Raw genomic sequence first — 16,595 nt, 5'->3', positions numbered from 1 at the left:
CTGTCTGTCTGTCTGTCTGTCTGTCTGTCTATCTGTCTATCTGTCTGTCTATCTGTCTATCTGTCTACATATAGTAAAAAGACAGCAACACCCACGGTGAAATGAATCCCTTGAATGGCAGACGCGTGATTTGTCAATATTGAAAGAAAGACATTCCGATTCACCACGGCAACCATCAGTTGGTAGTGTACCTACATACAAAGTAGGTAAGCGGAATATGATATGTGCACTAATAATATGTATGTAGGGTGTCTATTGTATGTGAACTTGTGCTTGTGCTTGTGCTTATGCTTATGCGTAAACCCAGCCAGGGTTTCTTCGTTCTTCGTCTGTGTCTGTCTGTCTGGGAACGAATTCAATCACATCACATCAGATCAGATCAGATCCAATCAAATCAGATTCACCGCCATCGTCTGCGTGACAGAAGAAAGATATCGGATTCTATTTAACTACCTATCTCTTTTTTTCCCTTCTTCTTCTTCTTTCTTTCCTCCCTCTCCCGCTTGTGGCGAAGAAGAACAAATCGCTACAGAGAACAGACAAGTTTCCAAAGCACAGCCTTTCCGATCCAGTTATCTGCTGCCGAGCAATCCACAATCCATAATTCTTCATCCACATGTACATGTGTTGTGCGGTGGTGCGGCGCTGTGGTCTGAGTTTGCTACGATTCCACACGATCTGATCCGATTTGATACTGGGGATATACGAAGTACGACGGCAGCTCTGGATATCCTGACGAGGGTTGGAATTCTGTCGGTGGCATTCGTTCATTCATTCACTCATTCTGTGTGATACATACATACCAGGGTTTGAGTCAGAGATTGATTGATTGAGAGATTCGGAGTTGGAGAGATTGATTGAGATATATTCATCTGAATCTCCATCTTCGTCTTGATATCAGTACTGAATGGTACGGACTGCTTTTAATACTAATACACTACTGCTGATACCGACACCAATCCCATCTCCAATCCCATCTCCAATCTATCACCACCCTCCGATTGCGATTACGATATTTCCTACGCCTCGCCTCGTTAAGATAAATCTCAGCCTCGGGAAGATATCTACATCTAAAATCTCAGATAGATCATCATCTGTCCCGTCCGTATAATAATAAGCCTGGGAAGCTGTATTGTCCACTCGATTTTATACCCTTGAATCTTTTGGTATTTAACTTCCATTATTTCATCCATCAACATCCATCTTTTCAACAGATAAAAGAAATGTCTTACTTCTTACACTCCATTCCAGGATCAGAAAATATGCCGGGCACTTTTGCTTTCGATTCTCCATCTCCGCAACATGACGTACCAATTGCAGGTTCAAAATCAAATATTTATCTGCCGCCATCCACTCCCTCAGCATCTGCCACTTCTTCCCTCTATCTCTTCGATACACAATCAACCACCAGTACAGATATGTTAAATGCCGGAGGGATAATGGTGGGAAGAAAGAGGATGCGAGATAGTTTCCCACATGAATATGGTCACGAACGAGGAAATCAATTTGATGATGGAGATGCCAATTTGGCTACTCCCGGAAGTCCCATGCCTTTTGTGAATACCAAATATCGATTGGCAGGTGGCTTGGATACTCCGCAGGCGGAGAGACAGAACAGGGAAATGGGAATGGGAAGAGAAAGTGATTTTGGTGATACGAAATATCGAAGGGAGTTAAGTGATGTGAAGGAAACTTTCGAGGCCGAGGGAGAAGGTCAATTGTATCGAGATGAGAATGGAAGACCGAGAATCCGAGGACAACCAAAGGAAGATGAGAAACGTGGATGGATCAAACCGATGGTTAATGTGGTGGGTGGTGTGGTGGGAAAGATGTGGGAATTTTGTAAAATGGGTGTCGCATTTAAAGGATTCCAAGCTGGTGGTGGAAATGGTTACGTTTTTGGTTCAACCACTCCAATCGAACCGACTTTTGTGGATGAATCCAAGAATAACATGTGGGAGGATGAAAAATCTCCTGGGACACCGGTACCCGGTGGAGTTTCTATGGGTGGTATGGTTGAGAATTATATGGATCAAAATTATGTTCCACCACAGGAAGAGACAACACCTCCGAGACCAGCAAAGAGAAGACAAACTAGTTTCACGGCTCAATCAACTCCAGATGATATGTCAAGAAATTGGGTAGTGGTTCCTCCACCGCAATCAATACAACCACAACCAATACAACCACAACCACAACCTGAATATCAACTCAATCAACAATATCCAAAATTACCACCAGTGCCTGCAGATGCATTTGCAATTCCACAATCTCAAGCACCTAAATCTAGATTGTCACAACAGAGAAGTGGAATTGCTAGATATAATATACCTGCGACATCAAATTCCACCAGAAGACATTTGGTTCAACCTCAAATTACATCAAGCAATATGGGTGCTACTCGAAGATCAAATTATCAAAGCAATCCTCGAGTTTTAAATCCTTCCCCGGTTATATCAAATTACGAACGTGGTACAAATTACTCAACTCCTACTCGACCAAGTTCTTCTCAAATTCCACGTACGGCTTCACCAGCAGGATCACGCATTCCTCGTTGGACACCTAATAGTCCAAAAACAGGGCCAAGTTCAAATGAAAGTCCAGCAGCAAGAGAAGCAAAAGCATGGAAGGCGAAACAATTGAAAGAGGAAAGGGAACAGGATGAGATGATGAGAAAATTTGATCGACAAATGAAGGAATTGATTAGACAGGGTAATATGGCATTGGGAACGAAAGTAGAGGATATGGAGCTTGATGAAGAGGATGTTTATTAGAGTGGAAATGAGTGGTTGGGTGGAGGAAATGTGGATAATAAAAGGCAGGAGGTATACATATATGTATATGTGGAGAATGGAATTTGCACATACTCGTACATATAAATGGAGGATACGAAAGGCGTTGGGAATTATCTTTTGATCTGATCTGATTTGGTTTTGCCTGAACTGGTCTGATCTGGATATTGGCATTCGTATATTACGAATAGCACAGATGGTTTGTTTGCTTGCGTTTTTGCTTGCTTGCTGGTCTCATCCATTCTAATTCTTTGTTTATCTTACGGAGTTGGATGGATAAATTATTCATCAATCATAGTCAGGATTGAGATTAGGATTTGGACAACGGCGTTTTTCCAATTTTAATTCTAGTTTGTTTTTCTTTGGCTGGACTAACTGGGTTGGTTTGGATGTGTGTTTGCATTGAGCGAATTTAACGACGGAATGATTTTATTTTGTTTGATTTGATTTGATTTTGATGTGGTGGGATTGTGGGGAAGAGGAGAGAGGAGAGAGGAGAGGGGGTTGTATAAATGGGAATTGTTTTGCTGTTTTGGGGGTTTACAGATTGGGGATTGGGAGATTGGGAGGTTGGGAGATACCATGATTGTTGCTTTTTCTTTTTGAGGGGGAGGATGGAGAGGGAGAGGGAGGTTGGTGATGAGATTGGGGGTGGGAGTGGGACGTGAAGGTTGTATGTAATGTAAATGGTGGATGATAGTTATGGTAGGGGGTAGAATGATAGGATATGATGTTATGGAATGAGTTGGGTTAGGACTGATTAGGTTGGGAAAATTAGGATAATGAATAAATTAAAATCAAAATCAAGATAAATGAATATATTGATAGATAATAAAAGTGATTTGTTATGTAATAAAAATGAAGTTTGAATGTGGAATTTTTTATTCTATATACATATGTGTGTATATGTGTTTATATAGTTAGTTTAACTACTAGTTAGTTTATTAGTAAGTTAGTTTATTAGTTAATTTATATAGTTAGGAGATAAGTTTTTATTTATATATATATTTATTCTCATACTCTTTGATTTTCAAGTTCATATTTACATTTACTGAAGTCTGATTTCTGGGTTTCTTTTGATTTTTTTTTAAAAAAAAAATATCTATAGATTGGTCGATAGATAGATAGATAAATAAATAAATAGGTAGATAGGTAGATAGATGCATTAGTTATTCAGAAATCAATTCTCAAACTCCCAAACTCTCACACACACCCTGACCTTACTTTTCCTATATAATAAACCTCACGCCCTTTTCTCTTTTCCTGTTCCTGTTCCTTTCCCTTCCTTTTGCTTTTGCTTTTTCTTTATCTCTATCTCTCAATCCACGTGCACCATTAATAACAACATCACCATCACCATCAATCTCACGTTTCCGTCTCACCCGCATCCTCACCTCTCGCTCTATCTCCTCACTTGTGTAATCGGAATCCGATGCAGAAGTGCTCAATGACATGTCGCGCACGCTATATATATATCGATTGTTGTTTCTTCTTTCTCTTCTTCGTTCGGGCTTCGTTTGGGGGGTTGTGTTTCCTCGCTTTTGATATGTACTCGTGCTTGTACTTGTCCTTGTGCTTCTTCCCTCGGTCGCATCGATATCGGAGGGGGGACGGAAATGAGGTGTTGTTGTTTTCTGGGTTTTGTGGTTGTCTTTGTCTTTGTTTTTGTTTTTGTCTTGATCTCTACCCCTATTTCTGTATGGATCTTCATCTCTCGATGCCGACCACGACCACGACCATGACCGCGACCGCGACCGCGATGCTGTACGTGACGGTAATAGTGATCCATCACGAGGAATCTCAATACTTCTCGTTGCATGTGTGACTTTCTCGCTGTGACTTTGGGTTTGTGTTTCTTTTTCTCGTTTTGTTTCTCTTGATTTGGCTCTAGTTCTTCTTGGACTTCGACTTCGACTGCGACTGCGAGTGCGAGTGCGAGTATGAATATTAATATGAGCCCTGCTCCCGTGTCCGGTATCTGTATTCGATTCTAGATTCCTATCTCGATCGCTATCAAGATTCACATATTCAACTACTCTTTTTATTTCTGGTGTTATTTCTCTTCTTCTTCTTCTTCTTCGTCTTCTCTCTCTTTCTCTTCCTATCTCTCTATCCCGCAGTCTTGAAATCGGATCTCCAACAGGGTTACAACTCGGAGAGATGTAAGTATACCTCAGCACTTTCTCTCTCTTTCTGCCCCTCTCACAACTTCTTCCTCCCCCTCTTCTCCATCCATCCCTACTTTCATCTCTATCCCTACACCTAACAAATCCCTCATAATAAGGCGTCGGTGTTCGATTTCTTATACTTCTCCTCCCCTCTCCCCCTCTCTCTCTTTCTATCCCTCTACACACACTCCTTCCCCTTTCTTCCTCGACACATCGTTCGTTCTCGAATTCCCGATCTTTCCATCCATATGTAGAAGATAAGATGTTAAGTTTTATTCCCCTCTTGCGGTGAGTAGTATTATCATCCGGAATACCACCATCTTCATATCCATCCTCAAAACCATCAAAATTCTTAACACATATTTTTGTTTTTCTTCTTACTGGCGTTGGGGATGTTGGTTTTGGAGAGACATGACAACTATATCTCATGCATTTGCATCCTCGATACCCCTCCCATTCTTCATATGTTCCATCCATATCCCTATCTCTACACCCCGTACACTTTGTGCATACCCTCGAAGTTCCAGTATATCCATATTCCACATGACAAGAAGAAGAATCCGACGCTGACGTAGATCTATATTTATATCGAGTTTTTGAAGACCTTGGACTTGAACTTGGACTTGGAGTTCTCGGAACAATATACGAAATCGATGTATTTGATTCTCTTCTCGGCTGTTGCGTTTTCATATCCCCTTGAAGACAGTTACGTCGGGTTCGCAAAATCGATATCGAGCGAGTTCTTCGTGGGGGCGAAGAAGAAGAAGATGATGAACTAGAAATATAACTTTCCATCTCTCTCCCTCTTCTGAATTCTTTTCCTTCAATTTTCCCCGTCATATATCGAGGATGATGAGAAATCCTATCGATATATGTGCATCTAACTGGCAATGCATATCTCGAGTCTCGCAATGGAGGAGGAGAAGGGGGAGAGGGAGAGAAATAGCGACATGTGGAAAGGGTTTCGATTGTGCGGGACATAGTTTGATTATGAGAGGATTTGAGAGTTGAGAATTATTCAGAGTCTTTATTTAAGTATTTGTATTTGGTGAGCTTTGGATTTCAGTTTCCAGGCTGGGATGTGTGTGTATGTGTAGATTCTGAATTTTGGAAATTTGGAAATGTAAAAGGAGGATCTTGCTATCTTTGAATGAAAATGAAAGAGAAGAGAACAGAAGAAAAGCGGAAATGACACTGTAATTTCTACTCCCCGCAGATGGAGATAAACACACAACAGCAGAAAAAGAATCAATGATATCCTGATTCCCTACTCTACTCTACTCTACTTAGTCGCTAAGAATAAGTCGATTATATAAGGATTCTCAATCGTTCGATTAAGAAGAGTGAATAATCTCGGATCATAAAGGGGGGTGAGATGAAAGGAGTTTTGTATGTGAGCACGGAGTAATTGAGGAGGTGATGGATGAGGTGTCTGGTGATTTTTACATATATATATATATATATCGAGTCTCTTACTAGAATAATAAAGAAGTGAAGAGGACATGCATATGAATTCGAATAATTGTAAAAACAAATCCAATCCGTCTGCACATATAAATTCCAAACAGCCAACTACAGAAATCTGAGATATGAGATATGAATTTCTCTTGAGCGCAAAAAATCCGATTGAGATACTTGATGATACAGTCAGTACTAGGGTACTTCTAATTGGTCGACAGCTACTTCGCACCAAAAAAAGAAAAAGAAAAAAAAAAAAAAAACTCATCATTTGAAGATATTTAGTTTTAAAGAAAACAATAAATATATCTATTATGAGAATATTTATAGTGATTTTATCAATTTTCATCTTCTATTGAATCAAAATTGTTCGTTTTTCTTTTAGAGATTTTTTTTTTTTTTTTGTAGATTAGTTATCGGATATTAATTTGAAGTTGGAGAATTTTGAAATATGAGAAAAAATAGTCAGGAGAAGCCACTTTTCAAAAAACTTTTTGGATAACGAACTATTATTAATATATAAACTATTAAACTATTAAACTATTGAGTTTCAATACAATAAATTTGTTCAAAAGAATAACAATCTGTTTTTCAAATAAAAAATAATAAAAAAAGATTTATTTTGATGTGTTTTTGAGATCGACTAAATAGAAGTGTATGGTTACTATATGATGAACGTGTTAGTTCTCTCAAACATGAAATAGAGTCTCAATAATTCGTTACTTGAATTTTGGATTTAAATTCAACAAGGGTTGCTATAAAAATGTGGAGAGTCGTTAACGAGAGTATTTAGACAAGAGAAAAGAGTGTCCAGTATCATAACAAAATGAGGATATATACCTCGAAAGCCTATGAATGAATACCTCCAACAAAACACTTCAAGAACGATGTATATGTATCATGATACACGATACAACGAGTGAACAGCAATTTCATCCCTATACCATCACACCCTCAAGTTTCCCATAAACCTCAAGTTCAAAATCACAGTCCCAAATCACAGTCTCAAATCCCACAACTCACTCCCATACCCATCACCTAAACATTGACTCTCTTCAACTTAACCCACAACTCCGGTTTTTTCCACAACACATAAATCTTATTTCTCTCCAACCAAGTCTCACTATCTTTCCCCCCCTCCAAATCAAATCCCCACACCACATTCCCAAGCAAAACTCTCATTTCTGCATATGCCAAATTCTTACCTATACAATTCGCCGGCCCATAACTGAACGGTTGTCGAGCTTTCTTATCATCACCTTCAAAAATTCTCGGATCATTTAGTTTCATATCTGGAAATTTCGCTTTCAATTCCTCAACATCTGCGACACTAAGCCATCTCTCGGGATGAAATTCATACGGTAGATGGAAATTATCAGCGGAGAATTGCGAGCCTATGAAACTGACACCGACGGATGCTCCGGCAGGAACGAATTGGCCAGCGACTATACTTCCACCCTTAGGAACCTCACGGGCGAGGGTAGATGGGACGGGGGGGTACATGCGGAGTCCTTCTTCGAGGACGGCGTTGAGGTATTTACAAGAAGCGAGAGCTTGGAGAGTGAGATCTTCTTTGGTTTGGAAGGTGCTTCTTAGCTCGAGAGCGAGGTTTTGAAGGGCAGTGGGGAAGCGGAGGAGGTAACATGTTACGCCATTGAGAAGAGATGCAGTCTTAATTGCATTAGTCAAGTTCTAGAAAATTGGAGGAGTGGAGGAATAAATACCGTTTCACTACCAGCAGAAATTAATATGCTTGCATTGGCCCCGATTTCCTCTCGTGTCATTCCTTTTTCTGTATCATTGTGCTTGATGATATAGCTCATGAAATCGGGTTTATCTCTCGGTGTATCCAGGCGTCGGTACGCTTTTTCCTTTGAGAGTTGTTCATGATGCTCAAATTTATCTGCCATACTTTTTGGAACAAGAAAGAATGCAAGAGCCCCAAGAATTGGATATCTTGTCAACTCGCTTATAATGGGAACGATTTCTAGGGCTCCGAGAAGTAAGCCAATCCATTCATGTGTTTCTCCAGTCTTGACACAATCAAAAGGTTCTCCAAACGCAAGATCTCCGATCAGATCGAAGGTAGTATAATTATACCATTGACCGATATTAATACTATTGTTTGGATCGAGAGAAGAAAACTTTATAAGTCCAGAGATAAACTGTCGAGCATAATCTTGGATAAGAGGTTCTTGAGATGCGAGGGCTTTCTCAGAGAAAATGTGTGATTGAATGCGACGAAATCTTCGATGGTCATCTCCCCTTGCGGTGATTCTTCAATCAAAACATTAGCTCTTCAAAGTTGAGTATCTAGTGCGGTAGAATAACGACTCACATATTTGCACCTTGATCCTTCAATATACTTTGTTCCCTCAGATCCTTTTGAAAATTATTTTTGTGATGATCCTTCACAAAACCACAAATGTCTTCCCAGGCAACCGAGGAATTGTAGTCTAGAAAGTTGGGAGCAACTCTAACCGCATCACCATATTGATCATGAAGTTCTTTAATCCTATATGGAAGAGCACCTCTTAATCTCCAATATGACATGGGAATTCTAGAAGCCGCCCATAGTTTTGGTCCTGGGTATGATTTTAAAGGGTGAAAGAATAGGTTATAAATGCAACGTCCGAGGAAGTAAAATAGATATCCTGTGGCCACTACGGCGACAAGACCAAGAGGTTTCATTTTGTGTTGATCAAACTAGATTTCCTCGAAACGTAGTTTGATATATCTATTTTATATTTCAAGGCATCGTTGACTTATATACACCACTGACTGATCTCCAGTTTCAACCCAGGACTCAGAGATTGTTGAGTTCAGGAGTTTTCCAAAAATTGCAACTCCGTTCCGACCCTCCAATCTTTGAGCCCCACATTGCCGATTGACGAATTGGATGTCAAATAAATAAATCCTTTGGCATATACTCGACGAGATATTCTGCAATTGAGTAATTAGCCGAACGGCATTCAAGTGATTGGAGATAGATTAGAGCCAGAAAGGGAACAATGTAACAGTGATATCGGAATTGTAATACAGGCTTCCGAACCCTGCTGATGGTGCGTGGCCATGCAAATGTTGAGACATCACCGACTCCCTTCATATCCAGCCGTGATTTATGCATTTAATAATGCAATATACCTCAAAATAACAATGGAAAGCAAAGTTTGACCTTCAATACATATGATTATGCAGGACTACTGCATTTCCCCGCTCGAACAATGACCAATGTGGCAACAAAAAAACAAGCAATGCATATACGGTGATATGAAGATTGCTTCAATGCGGATTTCGGCAGTTGAGATTGATCCCACCTCGCCCATGCCCATTAGAATTTTCAGCTGTCGAGCGGAATAGGTCGATTTCAAACGCTCCATCAAATACAAGATTTTACCTGACCCATATACATGATGTCCTCGTGACATAAAAACTTTCGCGCCTCATCCAATCGTACAATGCAAGCCAGGTATATGCCACGATATCCTTCCAACGCCAATACTCCTCAAATATGCAGCTTATCGTAAATGAAGCGAAACCCAGTTCTCCTTGATTATAACTCCATATCTTCGTCCTCACTATCTCCGTCACCTCCACTTCCGGCGCCCTCTTGTTCTTTTTCCCTTCTGGACACTTCCCTTGAAGCTCCTAATTTTCGTAGTCCATCCATAACGCCTGTAATGAATCCTCGTCCCTCACTAACCTCCATTGCGCCAACACCTCGTAGACTGGTGAGCCCACCTCCTTCTACTACTAATGTGCTACTTCTCATTTTTGCCATCCTCACTTCCCGTAGATCTCTAAGTAATTCCCGAACTTTATCTGGATCTTGTATATCATCACTTGCAGCTTCCAGTAAAATTTCACCCATATCAATCCAATGGTATGGTAAATAGCCAGGCTCCGAGTCTGCAGTGTTTGACGGTAGAAATGGCGGTGAGACTGTAGATAATGTGCTATGGTCAAGTGGTGGAGGAGGAGAAAAGCTCTCGGGATTGTCAGTCTCCATTTTGAGTATTCTATCAAGGGAGTGAGGATGAAGCCATGGTGGAGGTATAATATTGGCACGACGTTGTCGTTTGAGAAGGAGAGCTAGCCATAGAGGTAAAGGGGCACGATGTGGTGGTCGTAGAGAAATTGTCTTGCCCTGTAGATAACATTGATATGAGCTTTCCGTTCTGGATACTGTGGATGGAGGGGTAAAAGCTTACACCTAATAAATCGAGGCTCTCAAGTCGTTGTCGAGGAACAACTGTAACCATTTCCATTTCGCATAAAAATGCGACCTCCATTGGCGTCAAGCCAGGTGGTAAAGGTAGAGCCATATCGAATTACATAGGTTTGTTGACTCCACGGAGCTACAGACATTGCGACCAAAAGCGGGCGCGCCTCAAGTTGGTAAGAATTAAAGCCTCAGGCACCAAGAACTATGGTTGTGTCCCAAAGTCAGGTCTCTCGCCACACCCACTGCAATCAGAAGTAACACACACAGCAACTTCATTATAATGCCCTGTCTCTACATTGTTTGTCTCTTCAAGATGAAACTTCAACCGAGATCACAGCTTTCCAAGCATTTTCATCACGAAGCAAGGGTGCAGCAAGTGCAGCATCAACAGTCATCGGGACATATCTTAGATGCCGGAATATGACATATGATTGTTCGAAAGAGGGTTTATCTCATTCTTATCGTCAGAGTAACCTTACTGTGGTCGTATCGCACATTAAATGCAAGCTGAACCTTTTGACTGTACAGTCGTCCGTGTTGTTTGTAGGTATTTCCAAACCACCTTCGTCGCTACGATACTGGTGGCTCTACGATTGTACTAGTATCTCACGTAGGACACTTTCCTTTGTCGTGGCAATCTGAACCTGATGCACTTCTTGTTGTGGGGGTTTCCTTCAAGATATCCGCCCCATTTGGATAAGTTATCTGCATCATGTCGTCCCAGCGGCTTGTTACGTCTATCGTCAGACATTTGATATATATCTGTCACGTTGTATCCGAAAGCTTCCGTAATTGCATTTTTCAAAGAGCATCTCAAAAATCACAGTTCTCTTCCTACGCTTTTGTCCACAAAGGGCATTCTCTACTCCATGTGTTTGTTCTTCACAATGACCATCGAGGAGCGTTGATTATGCGACTCTATGAAGTTTCATTAGTCATCCACATAAAGTGTCTATATCGTCCGCTCTAAAGACTCAATGGATACTAAAGACACAGGGGAATTACTCGCAGCTTACAGGGTCACATCAAATGATGGAAGATCTGCCTACATACTAATCCACGACGTTTAAGTCATGTTTCCCTTTTTCTACAGTGATGCGCACATGCACTCTGTTGCGTTGCATGTCGCTATGTTGTATAACTTATTTTGAATCTTATTTGAATGTGATTGGTTGGTTGAGGTCATATATGTTCACTCGGTGTGCCCCCACGGTGTTACTTCATGCCATATCAGAAACCTACTAATACCCCATCAAAACTCTATGATAGCAGAGTTTCATTCTATAGCTCAAATTTGATCTTGAACCATTGAACAATATGTCAACTACCCTTCACAGGATAAGTTCAGGCGTCCTTGCTGGACTACAATATTACGATGAGGAAGAAAGAATCTCAGAAGGACACAATAGAATGAGTTCTAGAGTGCCTGATGGAATTCAAATTTATGAGGAAGAGAAGATGTCCGAGTCCCATTGTGGTGATTCTATAGCTGCTACAGGATTTGATGATGCTGCTACGAAAGAGCTGATCCGGAAGCTTGATCTACGTCTCATACCAATTCTTGCTACTATATATCTGTATGATAATTTATCAACTCGTCTATAACTACGGATTACTAACTTTGGGCAGAGTTTGTTTTCTCGATCGTGCCAATGTTGGTAATGCACGACTTGAAGGACTGGAAAAAGACCTTCACATGACTGGCCTCGACTACAACATCGCATTGTCTGTATTTTTCCCCTTTTACATCGCAGTCGGTGTTCCTAGCAATATGATGATGAAAAAAGTTCGTCCGAATATATGGTTGACGGGAATGGTATTATTTTGGTCAATTATTATGGTGTGTACCGGCTTGGTGCACGACTTTGCGGGCTTTCTAGTTGCTAGATGCTTTCTGGGGATCGCAGAAGGTGGCTTGTATCCAGGTGTAGTTTATTACATAACCATGTGGTATCCTCGGAATGAATGTGGTTTTCGCATAGCATTGTTCTTTTCTATGGCGACAGCAGCTGGAGCATTTGGTGGGTTATTTGCCCGTGGGATTTCCGATATGTCTGGAGTAGGTGGTAGAAATGGATGGTCATGGATATTTATAATCGAAGGTCTTCTCACCTTTTGTGTTGGATGTATATCATACTGGGTCATTGGGGATTATCCAAATAAGTATACGACAAGTTTCCATATCATTTTTCATATATACTGTATGTGAAACTTACGTGAACTTAGTGCAAAATTCCTCTCGGAAACGGAACGGAAAGAGGTCATGAGACGACTTGCGATTGATCGAGACCTTCTTTCTGATGAATGGAATTCGAAATACGTCTGGCAAGCATTAAAAGACTGGAAAATATATGTCAACATGGTGTTGGCTTTTTGCTTGTCCACGACTGTGTATTCATTGTCTTTGTTCTTACCCACAATTGTGAAAGAAATGGGATACACCAATAATGCTGCACAACTCATGAGCGTTCCGCCTTACGTTGTCGCATGTTTTTTCACGATCTCTGCCAGCTTTGTTGCTGATAAAATGAAACAGAGGGGATATTTTATTCTAGGATATTTGGCTTTGGGAATAACTGGATCTGCACTACTTATCTCCAGTGATAAAACACCTGTTCAATACACGGGCGCCTTTCTTGCAGCGCTTGGTACGCAACCCATCTTCAACTAGATCAAGTCATATGCTCATGACAACAATCGTCTAGGCGCTTTTCCAACTATTCCCCTTCTCTCCACTTGGGTAGGCAATAATTTAAGTGGGAGTCTGAAGAGAGGAGTGGGTTTCGGTATGGTCGTTGGCTTCGGAAATTTCGGGGGTATCGTAGCCGCTTTCATCTATCGCTCCGCGGATGGCCCTAGGTAAGATTTTGTCCCATTTCAGTGCATCTGTCCTATTGGTAGCTTCTCAGGCCTCCGTCAATTCATATTTACTGACTATTAATTTCAGATTCATCGAAGGACATTCAATATTCCTAAGTCTATTATGTTTTGCATTTGTCTTGACAGCTCTCATGATGACCTATTACAAGATGGAGAACAATCGTAGGGATGCTAGAGATGCGGAACGAGGTCTAACTGCGGATACCTATACCCTGGAAATGAAGCTTCAACAGAAAGATGAGGGAGATAATGCAACGTTTTGGAGATACACCATATGATTTGAGAAACGAGCTAGATCATAAAGTCGTTGGAGAGTTAGGAATCCTGACGGTATCTGTATGATATCAAAAGTATCTTAGCTTGTCTTACTTTAAGGTGCTACATCTCGCTCCTCTCGGCGAATACAAATATGAACGAATCTAGGTGAAATTTGTCGATCTAGCTGAGTATTAAAGATGATCTAAGCCAACTTAGCCAAGCATGCTAAGCGTCTATAAGTTTTAAGTCTGATCATAATTAAATGACACATTTGCGCTTATTCTTCTTCGACGTCTTCGATAGGATTACGGCTGCCAGTACTTCACTTCATCGTCTCTGTTCAGATATCCTTACCACAATCGAACACTAAATCGTGTCTTATTAATTTTAGTAACTACTGACTCGAATGCACAGACTAAACTTGAACAACATAGAATTAACCTTATTTAATACTCAAGGTCGACTGTCCCCATTTTTGTGTGGGATAATACTAGACTAATGATTAGCACTGTTCCATGCTTATAAGCGCGTTACTTCGGAGACAAATGCAGTCATGAAGATCATACTACCATATATACAAACTAATCTATTTACATCCAACAACCAATCGAAAATCCTGAGTGACAGTCTTCCTGGCCCATAATTTAATCTACAATTTAGGCTTGGGCACCATACCCCTCTCTTTGACAATCCTAGCTCCTTCGCTTCTCAACTCAAACTTCTTAACCTTTCCACTACCCGTCTTTGGGGTTTCCATTTTCAACCCTTCCTCCCCAAACCAAAATACATGGTGAGGAGCCTTATGCCACCCCAACTCTTTTCTTGTCCATTCTCGTATCTCTGCATCTGATAGCTTCTTTTTGACTGCCGCCGAATCTTCTTCAGTATCTAGGAATGCACCAACAACTTCTCCATATTTGGGGTCTGGAATTCCAACGACTATAGCTCGAGAGATGGCAGGATGGGCATCGAGACGAGTTTCGATTTCAAGGGGATAAATATTTTCACCACCTAGTTAATGGTTAGTTTTATCAAGACAATTATTCGATTGAAGCATAACTGACCTCGGATAATAATATCCTTAAAACGTCCAGTAATGGAGCAATATCCTCTCTCGTCGAACGAAGCTTCATCTCCTGTTTTCAACCACAAAATTCCATCTTCATCTCTAACCATTACTTCCGCCGTCTTCTCCTCATTGTTCCAATATCCTTTTTGTAGCGAATACCCAGATATACAAAGCTCTCCCCTTGCACCTTGTGGGACGATATTTCCATCTCGATCGATAATTTTAGCACGAAGATGTGGAAGGATTTGACCAACAGTCGCCAGACGAGTGTCGATGGTATCATAGGTATAGGCATTAAAGCAAGTGGGTGAAGTTTCCGTTAGTCCTGTCAAATCTGTTAGTTCTTTACAATTCCATCATGATCATTCAAACTTACCATAACTGGATGTGTATTCTCGCATATTCAGTTCCGTCAACAATCTCTTCATTAAAGGTCTCGGTACTGGTGCACCAGCTATTATTCCTGTTCTCAGATTGTCACAGTTGAAACCCTCTGGTCGTGGCAGACTCAGAATTTCCTCGAACATGGTTGGAACACCATGGAGTGCAGTACACTTCTCATCTGATACCGCCCGCAGTACCGCAGAAGCATCGAATGTTTCCGCTGGGAGAATGATTTTTGCGCCATGTGTGATTACTGCCAAGACTCCAAGTACAAGGCCAAAGCAGTGAAAGAGCGGTGGTGGACAACATAAGATATCTTGAGGTGTGAATGCCAGTCGGTCGCCGATTGAGTTAGCATTGTTGACTAAATTACTGTCGCAAACTGTCAGGGTCTTTTTCTCGAATTCGGATATGGTTATGCTTACAAATGTGTAAGCATTGCTGCTTTTGGACTTCCAGTCGATCCGCTTGTGAATTGCAAGTTTACGATATCGTCTGGCTTTACCATACTTTTCACTCTCTCGAACTCTGCCATCGAACTTGCTCGACCTTGGCGTTTCAGTCCATCGTAGTTCATGAATCCATTCCGCGAACCCCTCAGAATCACTACCTTATCCAAAAACTCAGAATTGCCATTGTGTTTCGGCAATGGTCCTAATTCAGAAATAAGTCTTTCGGTACTCTGTTTCCCGATTTTTGGTACTGTAAACAAGACTCGACATCCTATCATTCGTCAGCGGCAATACTCAGAAATATGGAAAGCCGCCTTACCAGCATGTTTCAGCCCGTTTTTAGCTTCTTGAGTTGTGTATGTATTATTCAACACTACCAATATGCATCCCATATAAGCGGCGGCGAAGAACACCGAGATGTATTCCGCACAATTGCCAGCCAATATTCCAATTCTATCACCCGATTTTATACCTAAAGATAACAATCCACGGGCCACGGCGATGCTCTCTTCCTGTAGCGTCCCATATGTCCATCTCGTTCCCAGTGAAGGACAGACTAAGCACTCATTTCCAGCACGAATTCTTGTTTGTTGGTCAAGCAAATCGCCCAGAGTGAGTGCTAACAGCGGAGGACTCGACGCTCCCTGAACAATCGACAAACGAGGAGTCTCGGTCTCAACTTCGTAGAGAGATTGCATGGCGAAAGAGAAGCTGAAAATCTACTAATTGGATTGCAAGTACAAAGGACACACGAAGAATAGATCGAAAAGATCAGATAAGATAATAAAAAGCAAGGTGCATATAGGAACCAAGCAGCCGCCAGATGCCTAGGTTGCCCCACGGGACAGAATATACGGTATGAGTCGTGCATTGGCATGACTAAAACTTCGTCGGGGAGAATCTAAATGA

At 41.1% G+C, this 16,595-nt stretch overlaps 5 protein-coding genes across 9 annotated transcripts; 2 read left to right on the top strand and 3 right to left on the bottom strand.

Moving 5' to 3' along the window:
* The first annotated feature begins 247 nt into the window (after positions 1 to 247).
* On the top strand, positions 248 to 3,655 carry BCIN_15g04360 (hypothetical protein). Of its 2 annotated transcripts, XM_024697632.1 has the most exons (2): positions 248 to 1,166; positions 1,252 to 3,655. In XM_024697632.1, the coding sequence occupies exon 2, from the start codon at positions 1,263 to 1,265 to the stop codon at positions 2,772 to 2,774; it is 1,512 nt and encodes a 503-aa protein (XP_024553448.1). In that variant the 5' UTR covers positions 248 to 1,166; positions 1,252 to 1,262; the 3' UTR covers positions 2,775 to 3,655. The 2 variants fall into 2 exon arrangements, with proteins under 2 accessions (XP_024553448.1, XP_024553447.1); XM_024697631.1 differs by having other exon boundaries at positions 248 to 3,655.
* A 3,272-nt stretch (positions 3,656 to 6,927) lies between these two features.
* BCIN_15g04350 (hypothetical protein) lies at positions 6,928 to 9,253 on the bottom strand. Of its 3 annotated transcripts, none has more exons than XM_024697630.1 (4): positions 8,757 to 9,253; positions 8,143 to 8,695; positions 7,259 to 8,089; positions 6,928 to 7,173 (listed from the first exon to the last, which is right to left on the bottom strand). In XM_024697630.1, the coding sequence occupies exons 1-3, from the start codon at positions 9,107 to 9,109 to the stop codon at positions 7,457 to 7,459; spliced, it is 1,539 nt and encodes a 512-aa protein (XP_024553445.1). In that variant the 5' UTR covers positions 9,110 to 9,253; the 3' UTR covers positions 6,928 to 7,173; positions 7,259 to 7,456. The 3 variants fall into 3 exon arrangements, with proteins under 3 accessions (XP_024553445.1, XP_024553446.1, XP_001546800.1); XM_024697629.1 differs by having other exon boundaries at positions 6,928 to 7,082; XM_001546750.2 differs by having other exon boundaries at positions 6,928 to 8,089.
* Positions 9,254 to 9,749: 496 nt separating this feature from the next.
* Bcpsf2 lies at positions 9,750 to 10,810 on the bottom strand. Its single transcript, XM_001546749.2, has 2 exons — positions 10,630 to 10,810; positions 9,750 to 10,565 (listed from the first exon to the last, which is right to left on the bottom strand). Exons 1-2 carry the CDS (start codon positions 10,741 to 10,743, stop codon positions 9,972 to 9,974), a joined length of 708 nt encoding a protein of 235 aa, XP_001546799.1. The 5' UTR covers positions 10,744 to 10,810; the 3' UTR covers positions 9,750 to 9,971.
* A 639-nt stretch (positions 10,811 to 11,449) lies between these two features.
* BCIN_15g04330 (hypothetical protein) lies at positions 11,450 to 14,162 on the top strand. Of its 2 annotated transcripts, XM_024697627.1 has the most exons (5): positions 11,450 to 12,220; positions 12,273 to 12,806; positions 12,870 to 13,291; positions 13,349 to 13,502; positions 13,591 to 14,162. In XM_024697627.1, exons 1-5 carry the CDS (start codon positions 11,961 to 11,963, stop codon positions 13,799 to 13,801), a joined length of 1,581 nt encoding a protein of 526 aa, XP_024553444.1. In that variant the 5' UTR covers positions 11,450 to 11,960; the 3' UTR covers positions 13,802 to 14,162. The 2 variants fall into 2 exon arrangements, with proteins under 2 accessions (XP_024553444.1, XP_024553443.1); XM_024697628.1 differs by having other exon boundaries at positions 12,273 to 13,291.
* A 26-nt stretch (positions 14,163 to 14,188) lies between these two features.
* On the bottom strand, positions 14,189 to 16,551 carry BCIN_15g04320 (hypothetical protein). Its single transcript, XM_024697626.1, has 5 exons — positions 16,006 to 16,551; positions 15,660 to 15,957; positions 15,227 to 15,606; positions 14,846 to 15,175; positions 14,189 to 14,792 (listed from the first exon to the last, which is right to left on the bottom strand). Exons 1-5 carry the CDS (start codon positions 16,382 to 16,384, stop codon positions 14,431 to 14,433), a joined length of 1,749 nt encoding a protein of 582 aa, XP_024553442.1. The 5' UTR covers positions 16,385 to 16,551; the 3' UTR covers positions 14,189 to 14,430.
* Positions 16,552 to 16,595: the final 44 nt, after the last annotated feature.

This window comes from Botrytis cinerea, chromosome 15, assembly GCF_000143535.2.
Source record: "Botrytis cinerea B05.10 chromosome 15, complete sequence".
Lineage (NCBI taxonomy): Eukaryota > Fungi > Ascomycota > Leotiomycetes > Helotiales > Sclerotiniaceae > Botrytis > Botrytis cinerea.
Note: the sequence above shows the minus strand (reverse complement) of the source record. Positions and strands in the feature narration are given on the sequence as shown.